Source organism: Prionailurus viverrinus, chromosome B3 (genome assembly GCF_022837055.1).
Source record: "Prionailurus viverrinus isolate Anna chromosome B3, UM_Priviv_1.0, whole genome shotgun sequence".
Taxonomy (NCBI): domain Eukaryota; kingdom Metazoa; phylum Chordata; class Mammalia; order Carnivora; family Felidae; genus Prionailurus; species Prionailurus viverrinus.
In genome coordinates this window covers 83,632,634-83,657,084 of record NC_062566.1, presented here as the reverse complement: position 1 = coordinate 83,657,084, position 24,451 = coordinate 83,632,634, and the positions used below count along the sequence as shown (strand labels likewise).

The 24,451-nt window shown below is 37.2% G+C and overlaps 1 protein-coding gene across 4 annotated transcripts in view; it reads left to right on the top strand.

Annotated features, from left to right (window-relative positions):
• The window catches only part of TRAPPC6B (trafficking protein particle complex subunit 6B), a 30,061-nt gene that overhangs the window by 423 nt on the left and 5,187 nt on the right, over positions 1-24,451 (top strand). Inside the window, exons 1-6 of one of the 4 annotated variants that reach the window (XM_047861328.1) lie at positions 2,801-3,227; positions 7,929-7,996; positions 8,973-9,090; positions 10,384-10,467; positions 12,534-12,627; positions 12,989-13,035. In XM_047861328.1, the coding sequence (XP_047717284.1) occupies positions 3,147-3,227; positions 7,929-7,996; positions 8,973-9,090; positions 10,384-10,467; positions 12,534-12,627; positions 12,989-12,996 (453 nt within the window). In that variant the 5' untranslated portion in view covers positions 2,801-3,146 and the 3' untranslated portion in view covers positions 12,997-13,035. Of the gene's footprint in view, positions 1-2,800; positions 3,228-7,928; positions 7,997-8,972; positions 9,091-10,383; positions 10,468-12,533; positions 12,628-12,988; positions 13,036-13,588; positions 14,133-24,451 lie in introns of those variants that run through there. The other 3 variants (XM_047861327.1, XM_047861330.1, XM_047861329.1) reach the window with 3 other exon arrangements.

Sequence of the window (24,451 nt, the reverse complement as noted above, 5' to 3'; positions counted from 1 at the left end):
CAAGGGTATACTAGATGAAAATACCGACGAAAAGACCGCAGGTATCCTCTACACCCGGCCTATACAACTGGTTTAAGATGGGGTCTGAAGTAGCGGCCCTATTGTTAGTTGTGTGTGTACGACAGTGTCCTCTAGCTCGTGGTTCTGCTCTGTGTACAGAGCCAACATGAGAACTGTTTTGTTCCAGAAATACATTTACAAATTACAGCTCAGAAAACATTTCCCCAAGAAACAGTGTTATAAATTACCTTGGTTCTCATCGTCTATTAGCCGGGCATCAACCTTGCACCAAGCATTAGACAACACTATTTAACTCTAGGTACCGTTTTAATTCGTCTCTTTAAAAGCTCCTATTGAGCATCACCAGTAATCCAGTCTCTGAAGATAAAACCTAGAACAAGATCGCTGTGGTTCCTGCTTCTGTTGAGTTTGTAGGCTCTTCAAGGAGCAAAAATCATTCATGTAACTCATTCACTCATTCAATAAGTATTTGCTGAGCACTTACTATGTGCCAGGCACTTTTCTAGGTACTGTCATGTGTGCAAAAAGATCTTTGTCTTCAAGGAGCTTGGAGACAGACAATAAACATAAGTAAATTACAAAACATGTTAGAAATGGACAAGTGCTATAGGAAAAAAAAGTAAAACTGGGTAAATGGGATAAGGGTTGATAAATAAGAAATTAATTATGATTGTAAACATACTTAGTCTCCAATGATCCTTACTACAAGGCTGTGTAATAGATTGAACATGAAGCATAAGATTGTGGTAATAGTAGATCCTAACCACCAAATGTAACAATGTTTACATGGGAAAATGCTTTTATTTTTTAAATATTTTTTGGGAGAGTGCAAGCGGGGAAGGGACAGAGTGGAGGGGGGAGAGTATCTGGAACAAGCTCTATACTGACAGCAGAGAGCCCAATGTGGGGCTCAAACTCAAGAGCCCTGAGAGATTGTGACTTGAGCTGAAGTCGGATGCTCAACTGACTGAGACACCCAGGTGGCCCCATGAGAAAATGCTTTTAGAGGCAACCAAAAACATAGGATCTGTTCCTACTTCCATAGGACCCATTACTAGGATTCTAGACAATTCAACAATTGATGGTGGTGATGAAGGGAGAATGCAGTCAGGACATAAGGGACCTGATTTCATATATGGAAATATTAGTGCTGGAAAAAGTAAGATTATGGTTGCAAAATAATCTTCGAAATTCACTACTATTGTTAAATAACAAAAACTAAACAATAAATTTTAAAGATCTAATTAGCTTTATTAATTGATTCATGAATTGGGCAGCATCCCATCTGGCAAGCAGAGGGGGAGCTCCAAAAGTCTACAAAAAGAGAAAGATTTTTAGAGGTAGGACAAGGAAGTCATAAACAAAAAAAGGATTATTTGAGGTGAGGTCACCTTCCTTTGGGGACAAAAGGGCTTATAAAGTGGCTTACTACATCTATCTTTGGGGGTTAGAGAGGGCCTCTGTGACAGATTACCTTATTGGTGCCGGCCAGAAATATTCGTAACTGACCAGTTAAGACTACATTTCTGGAGGTAAGCTCCAGTTTGGTGAGGGGCCTAACATAAATGACTCCATTTTGGGCCTGTGGTTTTCTTTCTAACAGTGTTTTCAAAGGCTTAGGTGGAATTTTTATGTGATCCTCTAAAAACTGATCCAGGGGCACCTGGGTGGCTCAGTCAGTTAGGCTTCTGACTTGATCTCAGCTCAGGTCTTGATCTCAGGGTCCTGAGTTCAAGCCCTGTGCTGGGCTTTGGACTGGGCATAAAGACTACTTAAAAAAAGAAAGAAAGAAAGAAAGAAAGAAAGAAAGAAAGAAAGAAAGAAAGAAAAAAAAGCTGCCATAATTCTAATTATGGAACATGATCTTAAATATCTGTGGAAGAATATGGAGAATTGAGAGGTTACTGTTAACTTGAGAAAAGTCAGTATGTTAATTTGGGGGAAACATTAATTGGGGGAAAAAAATCTTCCTTGTGAATTACTAAGTAAAGAAACAATCACAGGCTAAGCAACACTTTTAAGCCAGAATTTGCCAAAATTTAAGAGGTGCACATGATCTAGTTATGTATTTGCATCTGTGTAGTAGTTAAATCCCACATCTGCCATACATTCTTATGAACTACTTCTCACAGTGAAGTTGCTTTTTTTTTCTTCTTCCTCCTTCTCTTCTTTTTTTAATTTTTATTTCTTTTGAGAGACAGAGAGCGCATAAGCTGAGGAGGGACAGGAGAAAGACACAGAATCAGAAGCAGGCTCCTGGCTCTGAGCGGTCCGGTACAGAGTCTGGAACCACAAGATCATGACCTGAGCTGAAGTCCCACTAGCCAACTGAGCCACCCAGGTGCCCCTGTATTTTGTTTCAAGTACGTCCTGTTCTTTGCTTACTTCATCCCGTTTGACCCTTATACCCCACTCCCAGTAAACTTCCTTGTGGCCATAATGACTCTAAATCTTTTTGCATACCCAGGCTTAATCCACAATGGATTGGGCTAATTTCTCAATATATCTAAACTTTATAGCCTGAAAAAATGATTTATTCATTTTTTTTTTTTTACAACTTTTCTCCCTATTGAACATGTGGCAAAAATAAAAGCTTTTGATGAAGCTAATTGTCAGTTCTAACACATAGCTAGGTAACACACGGACGGCAGCGGGAGCTCCTTTTGTCTTATTTTATGCTGCTCCCTCTCTCCCCCGCCTCCGATAGCGTCTGGAGGAGGAACCTTTACCCTATGGGGACGCGAGGAGTTCAGCACGGAAAAGGAACTCTGTGATCATAGAGCTGGCGGAATGCCGGGGTAGAGGGGACCGGAAGTTGGTTTTCGCCCCCCGCCCAGGGGCCGGATAGGGTCTCCGCTGACTCCGTTTGGTTCCGGCTGCTGTCAGATTTCATCGTTGGGCCTGAGGGCTTGTTGGCCCTGGGGTGGGCTCGCCCCGGTACCGGCCTCACTCTTGTAGTAGCCTTGGGGAAACGGAGCGAATTCCTGGTCTCCTAGCAACCAGGGACCGGCTGTGGACTGAAGGAGCTGCGGCGCCACAGTGCAAATCGCTCAGGCGCTAGCCGGAACCCTTGAGCCCGGCCGAAACGGGAGCCTAAACTCTGCGCTTGGAAGAATAAGCAGGAAATGGCGGACGAGGCGTTGTTTTTGCTTCTACATAACGAGATGGTTTCTGGAGTGTACAAGTCCGCGGAGCAGGGGGAGGTGGTGAGTTCTCCCACAGGCCCTTGAGGTCCTTTCGCGGTGACACTTTTTGTTTCTTCTCAGTTCTTTCCTTCAATCCCTGTCCTATCGCCACCCAAAACCACCCGAAGTGTAGATAAACTGGTCCACCTCCAAGTATCCTAAGACTAGAACCTGTGAGCTGTCTTCAGTCTTTAATCCTCTTCTCTTTCGCATTTTCTGTTTGACACTTTTTTTGGGTCCAGGCCCATATCTGATTCCTGCAGGTCACAAAATTTCTTACTTTTAGCCTTGTTGCTACCATGATTTATGGCAGGGTTCATTGCAACGCTGATTTTGGCACCCCTACTTAATTCTGTCACTTCCAGCACTACCACTGGACATACTTGAGAATCAACCCCTATCCCCTCTCCGTAACCCTCAGTATTCACGCTTCTCGAAGACAGAAGGCTAATGAGATTTAAGATTAAAGGAAAATTTGCAGGCGTTACTATAATTAGGAAACAAATTTAATTTAAAAAAATGTTATCTAGTGCCCTTATGTGTCAGAGGTGGTTTTGTGTGTTGGGAGTATAGTAATGAACGAAACAGTGACTCCATTTTCCTGGAGGTTACCTCTAATATGTGGGAATCCTCATTCATTCACTGATTCATTCAGAAAATATTTATCAGGTGTATTGTGAGCCTGACACTGTGCTAGATAAGATCATAGTTACTGGGGAATAGGGGTTCAATGAATAATTAATGTATTGGGTAGTAATTAGGAATAGAATCATGGAGTTGTAATGGTTATTAAAAATGAGATATTCCTAAGTCATGCTCAAGTCAGAAGCTCTTTGTATAATGCTGCTGATAAAGATGGGTGGAAAGTGGGCAAAAGTAAAGGCACAGATGTATGAAAGAGTGTGGTGTATTTATGCTTAAATATTTCACTGTGACTAAATTGAATGATTGGAGAGTGAGAAGTGTTAAAAGCTGAAGCTGGAAAGAGTCCTGTATGATTAAAGAATTTGACCTTCTCCGTGGAGAATTTTTAAAGAGGGGAAAGACATGGTCCATTTGCATTTTAGGAAGATAATCCCATGTTTAGTTTAGAGAGAGAGGATCTTTGTAGTGAGACGAGTTGTTAATTCAGGGGTCCAGGCAGGAGATGATGAAGATCTGAAGACAGAAGAAGAGAGAATGGTTTGTAAAATAGGAGGTAGACTCTCAAGGACTCAGTTAAGTATAGGAGTGAAAGCTCAGCGTGGAGCCTGCTTGGGATTTTCTCTGTCTCCCTCTGCTCCTCTCCTCTGCTCATGCATTCTTTCTCTCTCAAAAAATGAAATAAAATAAGTATATAAATAAATAAGTAAATAAGTAAAATAACATTAAAACAAAATCTTGGGTCATGAGTTCAAGCCCTGTGGATCTGTGCTGAGCATGAAGCTAAATACATAATAAATAAATAAATAAATAAATAAATAAATAAATAAATAAGCAAGCAAATAAACAAACTACTTTAAAAATAAATGAATAAATAAACAAATACACAAACTACTTTAAAAATAAATGAATAAACTAATAATACCTTTCTTTGCTTATTGCACTTTGCTTATAGTAAGGAATCGAAAGTACATATAAGCCAAAAGGATTTTTAAAAGTTACGTAGCATAGGTGCCTGGCTAGCTCAGTCCATACAGTATGTGATTCCTAATCTCAAGGTCCTGAGTTCAAACTTGGGCTTGGAGCCTGGTTAAAAAAAAAAAAAAAAAAAAAAGGTGGCTGTGAAGACTAGAATCCATGTTGGAATCTAGGTGTATGACGGTTCATTGTGTTAGTGTCTCTACTTTGAGTGTATTTCAAATTTTTCATAATAAATGTAAAAGAAAGACATGTAATCCTGACATTAAGCTGTAGTTTTTATATACCTTTTCAGAGATGAAGTCATTAAATTCTGAAGTGAAATAAAGGGGGGTGCCTGACTGGCTCAGTTGGTGGAGCACGTGGCTTTTGATCTCCGGGTTGTGGGTTTGAGCCCCACATTAGGTGTAGAGATTGCTTAAATAAATAAAATAAATAAACTTTGAAGTGAAATAAAGGAAAGAACCAGTAGTTTTTACCCTTCAAATCAATGATTTTCAAACTATGCTTGGAGAGGAATTAAATTTTTAAAAATGGCGTAATTGGACATTTACCAATTTATGGAGAATAGATTTTTTAAAAGGTTAATAGAGAATAAAATATTCCCAAGTTTTATTTTCTTTAAAAATTTGGTACCCACTAGTGAGCATTCACAGATGCCAAAGTGAATGAACAAGTAGCAAAATCAGGAGGTATTTACTAGGGCATAATTCAAAAGCTTATGTGATCATAGTATTTGAGAATGTCTACATAAACATAGTTCCTGCTAATCAACATACTCTTGGGTGATTCTACAAAAAACGTATTGTTCCACAAAACTTATGGGTTACTTACTCTACCTGAGCATGCTTGTTTGTTCTCACCTGAACATGTTTTGAAATGAGTTGGAGAATAACAGAAAAACGAATGACTGTGATAGTATATTTGTGTGCAGACCATTATGACAGCATAGGACCCAAAGGAGTGTCAAGGAAGGCTTTTGGGAGAATGTGATACTTGAACTGAATTTAAAGGATGTATAGTCTGTGGAACAGCATGTGCTAAGGAGTGGATGCGCATGGAACTCTGGAGTTGCTGCAGAAATTTCAGAGTGGAAGAAGGAGAGATGTTTGTGGATATATGGCTGTTAGTAAATCTGGTTAACTAACCAGGATCATTTAAGGAAAGGCACATAATGCCATGCTAAGGAGTTGAACTTTATTTTGAAGAAAGAGGAGAGGGTGTTAAAAGGTTCAGTAGAGAAATAACCTGATTTGTTTTTTAGAAAGTCTATATCAGAAATATAGGAGGTAAATCAAAGGAAGAAAAAACTAGAGACAAAGAGGTAATTTGGAAGGCATTAACTGGAAACTAGTAGGGAAAAGAGAAGGGCTAACTTAAGTAGTAAGGATAGAGAGAGATGGATTTTGAAAGCATGTAGATAATAGGCTTCGTAGGACTGCAGTGCATGTGGAAGGTTGGGAATAAAGAGGTAAAGTAAATGGCAGTTTTCTGGTTGGGGTAACTAGATGAATAGTGGTTCTTTTAATGAAGTTAAGGAATTTTAGAGGCAGCACAGGATGAGGACATTAAAATAATATCATTTTGAATATGCCTTATTTGAGGAAACTGTGGGACCTCTAGATGGCTCTGTCCCATGAAGTCTGTACTATAAAAGTACAGATTTAGTTGTCACAACCTCATTAGTAGAATACATGGTTCCTTAAAAAAAAGTTGAGCAAATAATGAGGCCTATGGAAGTTTCCACTCCCACTAAGAAGTGGAAACAGGCTCCATTATATAAATATCCATGCCATCTTGGAGCTGTATTCTAGCAGAGGGTGGGGATAGAGAGACATGGACAATGTGAAATTAGTAAAGTATATAGTATGTTAAATGATGAAAGAAGTTCTTTGAGACAAATTAAGCAGAGAAATGGGATTGGGCATCAGTTATCACCTACATGGGGCTGGAACTCACAACCCTGAGATCAAGAGTCATATGCTCTACCCACTGAGCCAGCCAGGCACCCTACTTTTAGAGGGCTTTTTAAAACACAGATTACACTGGGTTTCAGAATTTGCAGCTTTTGATGCTAATGTTGCTGGTCTTGGGGCACGCTTTGAGAATCATCAGAATAGAGAATTTCCGAAGGGGAATAATTTAGTTTTAAAGAAGATAGTAAAAAAGAGCCTCACTGATGTGGGTGGGTGGGAGGATGGGTGAAATAGATTAGGATGATTAAGAATATATTTATTGTGGTGAGCACTGAGTAATCTATTAGAATTGTTGAATGATTATATTGTACACCTGAAAAAGCGGGGCAGGGCGGGGGGGTGGGGGGTGGGGATGGACCTCATGAGATGGTGACATGTGAGTGAAGACTTGAAGCAAGGGAATTGGTCATGTGGATATCTGGAAGAAGAGTTGCCCATGCAGGAACCCTGAGGTGGGAGCATGCCTGGCATATTCAAGGACAGTAAGAACAGTGTAGCTAGAGCCCATGTGAGTGAAGAAAAGTAGAAAGTTGAGACCTGAGGGGTAGAGAAATCTGGATTGTAGAGAACTTTGTAGATGATCCAGAGGATTTTGAGAGTCTTCAGCATAGCGGTAGTATTTACAATCTGAAGACTGGATGAGATTGTCAAAGAAAAAACAAAGCAATTGCATGATTTCTGACATAGGATGGTGGGATCATCAACTAAGACACATTGAGGACTGGAAAGCTTGGATGACTCTAAGAGACATTTTGAAGCCAGGAACAATAGAATTTAATGACTGCCCAAAGGGAGTGACTGGTGCAAAGGTGATACTTTGACTTCATTTCTATAACTGAGGAGAGAAGAATAGTTGAAAATGGAAAAAAAATGTGTAGAGGGAGTAATTAGGCAGAGGCTTTGGCGTTTCTGAGAAGTAGTAACAGTTCCCTGTTTACCTTATTGCCTTATGAAATGATTAGTACTAAGATAATTGAAATATAACTTATAATTCACTTTTTCTTAGAATATTTTAGTAAAAAAAGTATAAGTACTTTTATATTTTTAGTCAACATCTTAAAACAATTTTTGAATACTGATATTTTGGTATTCTAAAAATATTCAAAACAATTATTTTTTAAAATAGGAAAATGGACGCTGTATTACTAAGCTGGAAAACATGGGGTTTCGAGTGGGACAAGGATTGATAGAAAGGTGAGCAGTATGGATTTGAAAATTTTCTTCCAGGTAGGTTATAAACAAAGATGATCCATTTCAAAAGATTGCATAAAATTTGAAGTACTTTAATTTTAATTTCTAAATTTTATTTATCCTGTGTTCTTTAACTCATAGATTGAAATTTCTCTTTAGTTCTGATGCCATTTTAACTCGGTTAAAACTTTTAATATCAGAAGAAAATATATATTTGTATTTTAGACTTTTTTCCTAAAAACTTTGGTGTACTATCTAAAATCTTGTTGCATTTTCGGGGTGCCTGGGTGGCTCAGTTGGTTGAGTGTCCGACTCTTGATTTTGGCTCAGGTCATGATCTCAGTTTGTGGGTTCAAGCCCCATGTTGGTGCTAGGCTGACAGCGTTGGGTGCGGGGCTGATATCTTGGAGCCTGCTTGGGATTCTCTGTCTCCCTCTCTCTCTGCCCCTTCCTTGCTTGCGCTCTCAAAAATAATAAGCATTTTTTAAAAGCTTATTAAAATAAATAATAAAATCTTGCTGCCTTTTCTACTTAAGGTCTAGTAGGTTCTTTAACCTAAATGGATTTTTGTTTAAATGCAAGGGATAGAAATTCTTTAGAGTCTATGTTAATGTATGTACTAATTTTTCAATTTATAGATCCAGTCTTAAGGTCTTATTCCTTTCTCATTATTTGAATAGCTGAACTCTGGTTATATTTTCTATAACAATACCGTGATTATGCCCAGCTTTTTTTTTTTTTTTTAATGTGCTAGAATTAATTTTACTTAAAATTGCAGCTTGCTATTAGACTAATTTTCATACTGTAATTGCATAACAGAATGTAAATTGAGATGAGATCTCCTTTGCTTGGTGCTTATCACTTTGTGACCATCAATAAATGTTCAGTGCTGTTCTGGCATTTCCAAATTAGTGAATAATGTGACCCTCCTGCTTTCTTTGGAGGAAAAATACTGATTACTTTTAGTTGATCTTTTTAGGTTCACAAAAGATACTGCCAGGTTCAAGGATGAATTAGATATCATGAAGTTCATTTGTAAAGATTTTTGGACTACAGTTTTCAAGAAACAAATCGACAATCTAAGGACAAATCATCAGGTATTTAGACAAATTAAGGCCTATTTTTTAAAGTCCTTTGACTTAATATAAATGTCCTATTTTAGTTATTTAGTATATAAAACTTAAAATAATTTCTAGTCAACTTTGAAATGTTTCTCTTACATGTTATTAATACATCATGATTGTTTTTCTCTAATAGGATACAGTGTATAAGAACAAATAGATAGTTATCAGTAATGATAGCTGTTTCTTTCCCCCAAATAAAAACGTTATCTTGAGTTTTAAAAAGTAGCAGAGTATCAGAATGATAAAGGTTTTAGGATTTGGTTCCTTAGTTATCATTACTTAATGGTGATTGTATGTAGAACCACAAATATATCATGTTTGTCTTTAGAGTAATTTCTGATGTCTAATTTATAGAGCATATTTAAGTAACTCTTGCATTATTTGTTGCATTGTTGGTCATTTTTCTATTAAAATAATTTGTTAAATAAAATTTAATAGATTGGAGCACCTGGGTGGCTCAGTCGGTTAAGCTCCGACTTTAGTTCGGGTCATGATCTCACAGTTTGTGAGTTGGAGCCCCACATCAGGCTCTGTGCTGACATCTCAGAGCCTGGAGTCTGCTTCGGATTCTGTGTGTCTCTCTCTCTGTCCCTCTTCCTCCCTCCTTCTCTCTCTCTCTCTCTCTCTCTCTCTCTCTCTCTCTCTCTGTCCTTCCCTGACTCACACTCTGTCTCTCTCAAAAATAAGTAAACATTAAAAAAGATTTTTAAGAAAAAAAAATAATAGATAAAATTTAATAGATTGTGTGGAAAATTATGCATTTAAATAGATTTATAAAACTCAAGGAAATATTTTAGAGTGGATTTGGCATTTTGATTAAATATTAGAAAATGAAAATAACGCATCTAGTAGTTACCAGTACTTTTCATTTTTTTATATAACAATATTACTGTTACCTTGTGAGTATTGAAATGCTAATGAGAGGAAGTGAATTTGGTTATTGGCTTTCTAGATATGAGCTAATAATATATAACTGTTAATTCCACCTGGACATGTATTTCTGATTCCTTTGAGTTCTTTAAGGGTAGCAACTATCTTTTGCATCTTTGTACCTATAGTATCTTAAATCTTTCAATAAATATTAGCTTTATAAAGTTCTCAACAATTCTTCAGCCTACACATTGCAAAACTCTTTCATTTAAAGAAATTTGACCAATGGAAAGGAGAGTTTTAATAACTTAAAAAACTCTTAATTGTTGTGAGGAGAAAATTTTTAAGGACTACAGCATACATTGACTCTGGATGTTTTTTCTGTTTTTGAAACAGGGCATCTATGTACTTCAGGACAACAAATTTCGTCTGCTTACTCAGATGTCTGCGGGAAAACAGTATTTAGAACATGCATCTAAGGTATTTATTGGAATAGAAGATTGGGATTTTCATAGGGAAGAGTACGATGTCAACCACAACAGAGTTTTGAATTTAAAATAGGTTTTAAAGTTGTTGTTTTTCTTGTTTAAGTGCTTTTCTGTGAAATAGGAGACAGGTGTTCATCATACTAAAATAATCTGTATTAACCAATAGCTGAGTAGCTTATGATGATTAATGAAACACTATAGCAAAATGCCATTGAAATGTAGATTAATGTTAGATTCTTGAATTTAGCATAGGTGTATCAGAAAAGATAGTCAAACTTATAAAACTGGTATTAACTGTGCAAAACTACTCACCTGAGTTTATATTTATAATATCCTTTAGCTAATTAAAAATTTTTTGAGGGGCGCCTGGGTGGCTCAGTTTGGTTAAGCATCTGACTCTTGATTTTGGCTCAGGTCATGATCTCGCAGTTCATGAGATTGAGCCCTGCATCGGGCTTCGTGCTGTCAGTGCGGAGCTAGCTTAGGATTCTCTCTCTCTCCCGCTCTCTCTGCCCTCCCCTGCTTGCACCTGCATGTGCACTCTCTCTCTCAAAATAAATAAATAAACTTAAAACAAAAACTTTTCCCTGTTATTAACGTATTTCTAAGAATATGTCTTTTGTGTTAAGTATATCTGTGTTTCTGTGTTTTGTCTAGTTTTTGTTTTTCAGTCTCAGCTAGGAATCAATAAGTAGATCAGATATATTAAAGCTGACAAGTTTAATGTAAGGGTTCTTTTGAGATGATTAAAATATCTGGGGCAGTATGAGCTATTATTTATCTGTAAACATTTATCTGTACGTAAATTATCTAACAAAAGCATTATAGTTATAGTGGAAAGAGCATGGAATTGGAACCAAATAAATCTAAATTTTAAACTATGCAATTTATAGTTTTGTGACATTGGATAAGTTATATAACCCCCTTTGGACCTTAATTCCCACATTAATAAAGTTGGTTATAATAGTACCTATATTATTAACAATCTCTAAAGTCCCTTCCAGGTCAAAATTTCATGACTCCAGATTTAATTACTGATCAGTACCCATTTATGTAATTATAACATTATCTATATTATTCATAGATATATTGTGTTATTGGCTGTCATGCAGTACAAACATGTGCATAATCAAAAATTCCTTGGATAATTTATTTTTTGGTTCCTGTTCTTATCTGGCTTTCTGTGCTGTAGCTCAGCCCCATTCCCTTTTTTTTGTTTCCATATGACAGGGTTTCCCACATTGGTACTGTTGAGATTCTGAATGGGATAATTCTTTGTTATGGCAGATTGGCTGTAAGTCTTGAACAAATCAAGATTCTTGGTTGTAGAAAGCAGACACCAACTCTGATTGAATAGGGGAAAAAAACGTACAGAATTGATGAGAAAGCTCAGAAAGCTCAGAAAGAACTGTAGAAGGTTAGGGCAGCCAGAAAGACAGCCCAAGTCACTTCTCAGGCAGGGTCTAGTTAGAGTCCTTTGCACTAACAGACACAAGCCACGTTTGCTGCCTCTAGAACTAATTCTAACCTGTTTCCAGGTTGTTTTTTCACTCATTCTAGATTCAGAGTCTGTGACTGGAGTACCCAAGTCACGTGTCCATGGTTTAGTTGCCAGGAAGCTGGGAACTTGTTTTAACAATCATAATTTTCAATAACTTAAAAAATTCTTCCACTACCTTTTTTTATTTTTTTTTTATTTATTTTTTTTTTTATAAAATTTTTTTTTTTTTTTAACGTGTATTTATTTTTGAGACAGAGAGAGACAGAGCATGAATGGGGGAGGGGCAGAGAGAGGGAGACACAGAATCCGAAACAGGCTCCAGGCTCCGAGCTGGCAGCACAGAGCCCGACGCGGGGCTCGAACTCACGGACCGCGAGATCATGACCTGAGCCGAAGTCGGCCGCTTAACCGACTGAGCCACCCAGGCGCCCCTCCACTACCTTTTTTTAAACAGCAATGACTTATTAATAGGAAGGCTTGACTCAATGTCATATTTATCAATAGCATTGCTTTCTTAGTAAATCCTTAATATTCTTTACATTTTTTCTTCCTTTCAGTATTTGGCATTTACCTGTGGCTTAATCAGAGGTGGCTTATCAAACTTGGGGATAAAAAGTATTGTAACGGCTGAAGTGTCTTCAATGCCTGCCTGTAAGTTGAATTCACATTTCTTAAAAATGTGATTATTTTTAGTGATTATTTTTCAAGTCTGGTGGTTTTGTTTGTTTGTTTTTGTTAACTTAGAGTTAACTTAGAGGAAATTTAAAATGCTAAAACATTTTGTTTTACTTTTACCAATTTTAACATTTAATGTAGTAATATGTAGCATCCCTATATTCATATTCAAAGATTTTAAAATTTATAATGGTAACGATTTAAGAAATTAGGCTAAAGTAGTCCAAATTTATGACAGCTTAAGTGATGATTCTTAACTTTTAAAGGAAAAATTTCTGCATTATTCTTTTAAGATAGCAAATTGCCCTATAGCATTGAAAATGTCTTTTTTAAAAAGTTTTCTAGGGGCACCTGGGTGGCTCAGTCGGTTAAGCGTCCGACTTCGGCTCAGGTCATGATCTCGTGATTCGTGAGTTCAAGCCCCACATTGGGCTCTCTGCTGTCAGCGTGGGTCCTCTGTCCCTGTCTCTCTGCCTCTCCCCCGCTCATGCTCTCTCTCTTTCTCTCTCTCTGTCTCAAAAATAAACACTGAAGTTTTCTAGAGTACATCTATTATATATAAAGCTATATAAAGCCAACTAGTCTTTTACTGCTAAACTCCTTTCCAAAGATATTTTCACCAGAGCTACCAACCAAGAATAAAATTGACTTGAGCATCATTGTATTTCCTTTTTATTCACAATGATAATTAGCAGTGAAATACCCAAAAGGTAGGAATCACAAAGAGGAGAAGCAGACACCTATCTATTCACAAAACAAATAATCACCTCATAAAAATGAAATTTGCTTTGTTGAGTATTGTGAAAAGTGTGAAAAGTTGTTTGACATAGCAGGTTTCTCCATTGAAACTACTTTCTAATAGAACAGAAAATTGATGTTTAAGCTTGTTTTCTTTGTACCTAAGTCAAGGAATGATTTTTCATTTTTCTTTTTTTAGGTAAATTTCAGGTGATGATACAGAAGCTCTAAAACATACTGAAATGCAAGGCAAGGCTTCAACAGTGTAAAGAGATAAATTATTCGTGTATAAAGTATTTCAAGTAGTTGGACATTTGTATTGATATAAGCCATTTGCTAATTTATGTAATGAAAGATGCACTCTTAACCAGGAGCAGGATTGTATTTTATTAATTTAACACAGACCAAGTTAAAGCAGATAAAGACACACTCTACCATAACATAGATTTTACTAAAACTATTCAGAATGAAAACCTGATTTCAAACAACTAAACCCCAAGATTTAGAACCCTTATTTTAAACATTCATATTTGCTCAGACTGGTATGTATTTAACCACAGATAGAAAAGCAAAACTCAGGGTTTGATAAATTAGCATTAAGAAAAGCATGCATCAGGGGTGCTTGGTTGGCTCAGTTGGTTAAGTGTCTGACTTTGGCTCAGGTCATGATCTCGTGGTTCATGAGTTTAAGCCCTGCGTTGGGCTCTGTGCTCACAGCTCGGAGCCTGGAGCCTGCTTCAGCTTCTATGTCTCCCTCTCTCTCTGCCCCTCCCCCACTAGCACATGCACACATGCTCTCTTTCTCTCTCTCAAAAATATAAATAAAACATTACGAACTTTTTTTTAATTTAAAAAAGTATGTATCAATCAGAATCATTTCTGTAAAAATGAGCAAATTTCAGTTTTGCTTTATGAATTTATTTTAGTTATTTAAGAAAAGCAAACAGTACACTAAATTAAACATTTTTTATTTTATTATAATTTATTTCTATTAAGAATTTTTATGCCTGTGAAAATTTTATTATATACATTGTGTATTATGTGTGTGATACATATATATACTATATCTAACCGCCTAAATTGCAAAAAAGTTCATTTTACTTTAACAGAATTTAGTCCTTAATTTTACTTTAATAGAATTCAGTCCTTGAGAACTCCATTAATGTAATTAAAGTGTAATATAGATTAATTTAAATGTGAATTCAGTGACTCCAGGGCCAAAGACTATTAGGCATTTTAGGAAGGAATTTTATACTTACTCCTGTTACAGTTTTGACTTTCACCTTTTTTCCCCATGTGTGGAAGGACTGGTGAAGGTTCTAACATCCTTATTTTTATTCCCTAATTACTATTTCCCAAGAGCAGAGGGGTGGATAATTGGCTTAGTCACACCAACATTCATTGGACAATGTCTATTCAGTGGGTTGGGTCAGTGCTCATCTAGTGTGTCTATCATCTCCTCTTCCATCTGATAACCGAGAAAAGACAAGCATGAAGATGAAAGTCATCACATTGAGGATAGCACGATGCATCAATAGGAAGCACCTTTATTGTGCTTCTGAATTAACCAATCCTGGAACTGCTTTACCTTTGGACTTTTTGTTACATGGGATAATAAATTCCTTATATTGTTCAATCCACTTTTGGTTCTGTATTTTGTTACTTGTAGTCAAAAAGAAGTCTCTTCTAGCTGAGGCAAGGAGAGAGTTTATACAAAAAACAATATAGGAGAATTGAATTTCTTTTTCTCTCAGGAAGGGAGGGAAGAGAAGAACTTAAAGGTTTACATGTAAAATGATAAAACCATAAAATACTAAAGAAGATGCTAGTTTTATCTTGTAGTAGAGAAGGACTTTTTAAAAAATGTACAGTGTTATAAAGGAAAATAGTAAAATTAATAACCTCTTCAAATGCTGTTAGGAAAATTGGATATCCACATGCAAGAAAATGAAATTGAATCCTTACTTTATACCATACATAAAAATTTACTCAAAGTGGATTATAGACTGATACTTAGGACCTGAAACCAAAAAACTCGTAGAACAGAGGAAAAGCTTCATAATGTTGGTCTCGGCAATATTTTCTTGGATTTGACACCAAAAACAAGCAACAAAAGCAAAAACAGACAAATGGCACAACATCAAATTTAAAAGCTGCTATACATAAAGGAAACAGTGAAAAGGTAGCCTACCGAATGGGAAAAGTATTTGCAAACTATGTATCTATAGGGGTTAATACCTAAAATATATAAGGAACTCTTACAGCTCAATAGCAAAAAAATAACCCAATTAAAAAATGGACAAAGGACTTAATTTCTCCAAAGAAGATACACAAATGGCCAACACGTATATGAAGAGATGCTCAGTATCAGTAATCACCAGTGCAAATTGAAACCGTAATATCACCTCACACCTTTTAGGATGGCATTATCCAAAAAAAATTTTTTTGCAAGGATGTGGAGAATTTAGAACCCTTGTGCCCTGTTAGTGGGAATGTAAAATGATATAACTCCTATGGAAAATACTATGGAATTTCCATTAACAACTAAAACTGGAACTGCTGTATAATGCAGCAATCCTGCTTGTGACTATTCAGAAGATTGAAATCAAGAACTTGAAGAGATTTGAACTCTCCTGTCTCTTGTGTTATTCACAATAGCCAAGAGGTAGAAACAACTTGCCCTTTAACAGATGAATGGATAAAGAAAATATGGTATATACATTCAGTGAAATACTATTCAACCTTAACCAAAAGAAGAAAGTCCTGTCATATGCCAGCATGGATGAACCTTAAGGACATGCTTAAGTGAAATAAGCCAGTCACAGAATGACCAAAAAAAAAAAAAAAAAAAAAGGTTATCGCTTTTACGAGGTACCCAAAGTAGTCAAATTCATAGAGGCAGAAAGTAGCAGGTTGACAGGGCTGGGGAAAGAGAAATTAGGGGTTGTTCAAGGAGTACAGGATTTGTTTTATGCAAGATGAAAAAGTTCTAAGATCTGTATTAACAATGTGCATATAGTTAACAATACTGTAAACATAAAAATTTAAGAAGGTAGATTTCATGTTAATGTGTTTTAATTTTTTTACTGCAGACAGAACTGTTGACAAAAATTTTAAAAACTATTTGCATGGCAGAAAACACTTAAAATGTTAAAATAGGGGAAAATATAGTGCATACCATATTTGCCATAAGTGCATATCTGCCCTTTAAAAGAGCACATCAATGGGGCACCTGGGTGGCTCAGTTAAGTGTCCAACTTTAGCTCAGGTCATGATCTCCCAGTTCCTTGTTTGAGCCCTGCATCGGGCTCTGTGCTGACAGCTCAGAGCCTGGAGCCTGCTTCAGATTCTGTGTCTCTCTCTGCCCCTCCCCTTCTTGTGCTGTCTCTCTCTCGCAAAAATAAATAAACATTATAAAAAAATAAAAGTACATCAATTTAAAACACGGATATCCTTTAATGTGGCAATTCCGTTTCTATAAATTTAACCTAAGAAAATAAATGAGGGTAAATGTGGTCAAAGGGTATAATCTTGTTATAAGATGAATAAGTTCTAGGGATGTAATGTATAACATGGTGACTATAGTTAACAATACTGTATATTTGAAAATTGCTGGGGATGCCTGGGTGGCTCACTTGGTTAACCATCTGGCTCTTGATCTCAGCTCAGGTCTTGATCTCCAGGGTCATGAGTTCAAGCCCTGTGCTGGGCTTTGCACTGAGCTTGAAGCCTACTTAAAAAAAAAATTGCTAAGAGAGTAGATCTTAAGAGTTCTCACCACACACACAACATTTTGTTAACTGGAGTAAGTGGTGGATGTGTTCACTATTGTAATCATTTTGCAATATATATGCATATTAGTCCAGCACACTCTACACCTTACACTTAAAAGACAATGTTATATGTCAAATATATCTCAAGCTGGGAAAAATGAGTAGGCAAACTTGTATGTATAAGGATTTTCACTAGTTAAGTGTTCATTTTTTAAAAATGTGTTATTTATTTTTGAGAGAGTGCAAGCGGGGGTGGGGGCAGAGAGGGACAGAGGATCTGAAGTGGAATTTGCGCTGACAGCCGTCAGCCCAACATAGGGCTAGAACCCATGAATCTCGAGATCATGACCTGAGCCAAAGTTGGACACTCAACCAGTTGAGCCACCCAGGTGCCCCTAGTTAAGTGTTCATTGATGACACTTGATTAAATTATGGTACTGGCATACAAGGAAATACTGTGCTGCTGGTGAAAGGGAGGAACTAGATCAACATATTTATGTAAATGAATGTTAATTAGTATTAAGAGAAGTTTGTTATAGGATACTGCGCATATAATGTATAAATATACATGATACTATCAAAAAGACTGGAAAGTTACAAGTAAATTGTATAATAAATGGAGATTTTTACTTTTAGCTTTATATTATTTGAGTTTTAAAGTAATCATCCCACAATCCCTAAGTCAGGAGGGCTAACTAGCAGAGGTCTTTGGTTAAGGAGAAAGACATTATGGAGGGTGCCATCTGGAAAGAGGATTTATTGTACATCAAGATGCCCAGTGCCACAGAGAAGAGATCGTTTACTATGTGGAAGTCAAGCCAGTGATGCAGATCATGAAGTATTTCAGCCATTTGTGTTGAGGAACCATGTAAGCTGTTGTTTTCTCTTTCAAAAGGGGGAATCCATGGGTTATCAGTTATAGATCTGCTAGCAGAAGGAATACTTCTCCAGTCTCACCCAAAGTTGTACTGAGCCTCATCCAAACTGCCCCTTTTGGATAATAACCCCTTCTTTGAAGCAGTTCTTTATTTTATCTATCTATCTATCTATCTATCTATCTATCTATCTATCTTTTGAGAGAGAACACAAGTGGAGGAGGGGCAAAAGGAGAGGGAGAGAATCTTAAGCAGGCTCCACACTCACTGTGAACCTGAGGCTGACCTCAATCTTAAGACTGAGATCATGACCAGAGCTGAAATCAAGAGTAGGATGCTTAACCGACTGAACCATCCAGGTGCCCCTGTAGCAGGAGTTCTTGGGAGGAATGTTGAAGGGGAAAACTCTCAGGACCCATATTTGGGATGGATGGGACAGTGGTGAAAACTCATTTCCTCATAGTATAGGGTTTGTTTGTTTTTTAACCTTTTGGGGGCCAGGGACTCCTATTTGGCAGTGTGTTGATATTTATGAACTCCTTCTCATAATGTTTTTAATGCACAAATAAAATACATAAGGCTACAAAGGAAACAATTGTACTGATACAATGTTATCAAAAAAAATTTTTTTTTGAGAGAGAGCACAAACAGGGGAGGGGCAGAGAGAAAGAATCCTAAGCAGGCTCCGTGCTCAGTGTGGAGCCTGGTGCGGGGCTCAGTCTTATGACTGTGAGATCATAACCTGAGCTGAAGTCAAGACTTGGGTGCTTAACCTGAGCCACCCAGGTGCACTTCAAAGTATTTAAAATGTGATGTAGGGGCGCCTGGCTGGCTCAGTTGGTTAAGTGCTCAACTTCGGCTCAGGTCATGATCTCACAGTTTGAGTTCGAGCCCCGCATCGGCCTTTGTGCTGACAGCTCAGAGCATGGAGCCTGCTTCAGATTCTGTGTCTTCCTCTTTCTCTGCCCCTCCCCTGCTTGCGCTTTGTCTCTCTCTCTCTCAAAAGTAAACATTAAAAAAAAATGCGATATATGTGCTTTATGTTAAACAAGGCAATATATTTAAAATAGAGGCAAGGGGTGCCTGGCTGGCTTAGAAGAACATGTGACTCTTGATTGTGAGTTTGAGCCCCATGTTGGGTGTAGAGATTACCAAAGATAATAAACAAACAAACTTAGAAATATATATATATATATATATATATATATATATATATATATATATATATAAAGAGAGAGAGAGAGAGAGAGACAAATTAAAATTAATTTTTATGTGAAGACATCAGAATGACAGCTGTTGTTTAGCTTGCCTAAGAACCTGTGGGGTGTTCTTTAAACTGAAGTAGTCTTGTGGCTCAGGTCCTTCCATTTGTAGATCAGTCTTCCTAGGTAATACCAGAAAGTAATGCAGATATTTGTGAAACCAGAGTGAGAACATACAACTACAATGTTTGGTGTTGGCTTCCAGGCCTATAGTTAGTTGGCACCAGAAGCTGTAGACAGGAAATCTGCAGTCAGACATGATCTAAAGGCAGGTTTTATAACTACTATATTCTGAACTACTGTGTGAATATTCTGAAACATCTGCAACTACACTTTGATATGAAAACATCTAGGACTTCTGATGCTAACTAACAAAGTCACAGGTATTGATGAGTGATACTATGGTTTGTTTCCTATATTTATAACTGAAGGAAATGCTAAGTAAAAGGAGGATAGTAAAAATAGAGATGTAATTTTTTTCCTTTTGAAGTTCATGGGCTCCAGGTTAGAAACCTGCTAAAAGGGATAAAATCATAAGATTGGTGTAAACATTGAGATATTCTGTGTAAATAGCACAGTGCCTATTGTGTGTACATATGGAAATAAAGAATAAAAATATCACACAGAATATTTTGGTTTATAAGCCTTTTGCAATTAGAAAGTGGCTTAGATTTCAGTATCCTTTTGCATGACTTCATCTTAATTAGAGTCATCAAGGGCCCTTACTGAGTAGCATACCTGTTTTAAAGAGCAGAAAGTAGAAAAGTGTACCATATGAATGACAAACTATGAGGACAGCATAAAGTGTTTAGTCAGTGGCTTCTACTAACCATAATGACACAGCTTGAGTCCTTGTGTCTAGCAATCAAACCTTGTAACTGGAGATGTCATCAGAACTTTAGTCCATTTGGGCTACTATAACAGAATACTATAGGCTTATAAGAAACAGAAATTTATTTCCCACAGTTCTGGAGGCTGGGAAGGCCAAGATTAAGGGACAAGGAGATTCAGTGTCTGGTGAGTACCTGCTTCCTGGTTCACAGATGTTTTTGCTTGTGTCCTTATTTGGCAGAAGGGCACTAACTAACTCTCTGGGGTCTTTTTTATAAGGGCACTAATCACATAATGAGGACAGAGTTCTCATAATCTAATAATCACTTCCCAAAGACCCTGCCTCCTAATATCACTTTGAAGGTTATGATTTTAATATATGGATTTTGGGGGGACATAAGTATCCAGTCCACAGCAGGACGCAATATGCAGTGACAAAAGGAAACAAAATCCTAGAGCCAACATTGCCTGGTGAACTGTTTCAAAGCTCTACTAGAATATAGCTATAGGATGGGAGTTCATTCAGGCCCTTAGACTGATTGCAGAAACTGGAATTGGCACAGTTTTGGGGGTCATCAAATTTTAAGAAACTGGACAGAACCTACAAAAGCTTTTCAAAATGCTCTTTGAAAAATGAGCATTGTGATCAAGTATATTTTGGAAATCCATCCTCTTTTGTAGATCTTTAATGCACATTAATGACATTTTACAGGTTCTGAAAACCTCAATAATCAGCTTAATTTTATTTTACCTAGTACTTGATCACAGTACCATTTCTTTTTTTCAGAAACCCTAATAGCTCACATAAATGAATATTCTAGCGTCATTTGGGAAACTTTTTTTTTTACAAATTTGATGGGAATTTGGTAACATATATAGGCAAAATATAATCTTGGCATGAACACAGGTCAACTTGACCTGTCTCAATAATTTCTAAAGCATTTTTCTTTTTTTTAATGTTTATTTATTTTTTGAGAGAGAGGGAGAGAGAGAGAGAGCGCGAGCAGGTGGGGAGGGGCAGAGAGAGAGGGAGACACAGAATCCAAAGCAGGCTGCAGGCTCTTGATATGTCAACCCAGAGCCTGACGTGGAGCTCGAACTCACAAATTGTGAGATCATGACCTGGGCCAAAGTCGGAGGCTTAACAGACTAAGCCACCCAGGCACCCCTCTAAAACATTTTTTTTATCTTTGTCCCCAGATGCTAGAACTGATAACCTGAACCACTTTTAATCTAATTCGGCCTCTAACTGCTTATTCTGCTAAAAGATACAGATGAAATAATCTTATTTTTAGAAATAGAAATGAATATAATTTTAATTAAAATATTACAATTTAATAAACATATAATATCCTACTGAACAAAAGAAGTAATCTTTTATGTGGAAAAAAATTATAGGTGCAATCTAATTTACTTTGTCACTGCTCCCATCATAGACATGATTAAACTACCATTTGGTAGCTGTAATTTTCAAAATACCTCTAAATTTTATATTTTGGGCACCTGAGTGGCTCAGTTGGTTAAGTGTCCAACTTCAGCTCAACTCACAGTCTCATGGCTTGTGGGTTTGAGCCCTGCATCGGGCTCTGTGCTGACAGCTCAGAGCCTGGAGCTGCTTCAGATTCTGTGTCTGCCTCTCTGTGCCCCTCCCCTGCTCATGCTCTCTCTCTCAAAAATAAATAAATGTTAAAAATTTTAAAAATAAAAATAAAAAAATTCACATTTAAGATGTGTAATTTTTCAGTAAGCTTAAGACTTTCTTTTCTTAAAAAAAAATTTTTTTTTAACGTTTATTCATTTTTGAGAGACAGAGACAGGGAAGGGCAGAGAAAGAGAGGGAGACAGAATCCAAAGCAGGCTCCAGGCTCTGAGCTGTCAGCACAGAGCGCGATGCAGGGCTTGAACTCACTTAACCAACAGAGCCACCCAAGCGCCCCTGAACTTTAAGGCTTTCTACCTAAGAGTTGGGGAAATTTTTCTCCTCAATTTCTCATTAAAATCAAAGGTACTTTTAATTGTGAAAGGCTTAATAAACACTAAAGCTATATTGGTAGTCTTCTTACTTTATTCTTAGGACATGAGTGGTTTAAAATGTCTTTAACTTTCATTTGTCTCTACACTCCTGAAAAATATCCTATGCCAGATGAGTCCTTATAAACAAGAGTTCTCAGTTCACTATTAGAGATTCTGTGGCTTGCTGGAAAATAGAGGTGTAACTACTTAATTTATACCACTTGTCTTCTGCACATGCAAAATTGCTTTTAATCTAGTCCATACGAATTCTGTTCTTCTGTGAGCAGCATGTGTAACAAGATGCTCAGCCACTAGTTATAGAAGAAATGTAAATTAAAAGAATAATTGATATTTCAACTTTATTAAATCAACCCCCAGCCCCTCACCCCCTAAGCATCAAATCAGCAAAAAATGTGAGGCTGTACACTGGTAACTGGGGTATAGGTTGGAAATCTAAACTCTTTAATGTAGACAGTGCTGGCTCCCTACCCAATATTCACTCTCTTTTCTAACAGAACCCCCATTTTTGGCAGGCCTGACAGTGTTATCAGCTAAAAAATTATACTTTCCAGCTTTTTTTATAATTAGAAAATTTTATAGATTGCTGGCAAATAATACATAAATTGAGGGTTTCTTGTAATGTTTTGCTCCCCTGATATAGACAAGAGGGAGTGGTGCCATTTTATTCTTTCTGGAATCTAGATATGAGGCAAGAGATAAAGCAACCATATCATGACTAAAAAGATGAAAGCTATTAAAATTGATGAAAGAGGGGCGCCTGGGTGGCGCAGTCGGTTGAGCGTCTGACTTCAGCCAGGTCCCGATCTCGCCGTCTGTGAGTTCGAGCCCCGCGTCAGGCTCTGGGCTGATGGCTCAGAGCCTGGAGCCTGTTTCCGATTCTGTGTCTCCCTCTCTCTCTGCCCCTCCCCCGTTCATGCTGTGTCTCTCTCTGTCCCAAAAATAAATAAAAACGTTGAAAAAAAAATAAAATTGATGAAAGAGAAATCTGGACGTAGTCCAGGGCATTTAAGATATTGTAGAGCTGCTTTACCAACCCTGAACTTGTTACACCACAATTATTATGAGAAGCAAAAGTAAATCCCTAATTTTTAAAACCTCAGTTCAGTTTTCAAATGCAGTATTAACTGATAAATTCATTACTGGCAACCCTACTCTTGGCAACTTCTGGTCAAAGAAAGGAAAAAGTTTTATACATGAAGATATTCATGGTAGCATTTTCTATATGGGATTAACACTGAAAACAGATTAGATACCCAACAATGAGAGTGTTTAAATTATGGTAAAACACAATTTGGATTATTAGGCTATAATTTAAAAATCAGCTAAGATGTAACAAGATTCAAATACAAATTTTCTAGTCAATTTGTAACTCGTGGCAAAACTACTGGTAGCTTGGTCCACAGGTATTTCCAATCCCCTCTTCCTTTCACTCCCCTGCCCCCCCCCTCCCTTTTCCTTTTCTACCTCTTACTGGAAAGACTGGAAAGGCTTACAATTTTGCTTCCCTACCCTTCTCCAAGCTACAGGTGATCCTGTTATACACTGTGGCCAACAGATGAACACAAATCTGCTGTGAATTTCTGGAGAAGGTTTTGCCTTCATGACAAAAGAATCAGATGTGAAAGGCTCTGGCTCCTTCCCCCTTTTTTGGTCCTGAGTACAGACACATTGCCTTGAACTGCAGTGGCCATCTTGTTATCACAAGGGAAAGGCCAAAAGATTCTCAGAGACATTGGTATTGTGGGATCAATCATGGAACCAATGCTAGTAGCCATCTCTTCTAGCTCCTCTAGACTTCTTGTTGTGTGAGAAAAATAATCCCCTACTGAAAAGCCATTGCTACTTGAATCTGTTAAAGTAGAAAATATTCCTAACCAACAAAGAAATAGATAAAAAATACATAAATTATAAGTGATATGAATAAGAGATTTGACAGACAAAATGATGTGTTAAGAAAAAGTATTATTGAAAATGATGTTAAAAAGTTAACAAGTTAAAAAGAGAGTGAGACAGAGTGTGAGCGGGGGAGGGGCAGAGAGAGAGGGAGACACAGAATCTGAAGCAGACTCCGGGCTCTGTGCTAATAGCACAGAGCCTGATGAGGGGCTCTAACCCACGAACTGTGAGATCAGGACCTGAGCCGAAGTTGGGCACTTAACCGACTGAGCCACGCAGGCACCCCAATCAAAATTATCTTAATTCTAATAGTAAGGACATTTATCCATTATCTTTTGTCAAGAGTCAAACAAGATTTTTTTTTTTAATGTTTATTTATTTTGAGAGAGAA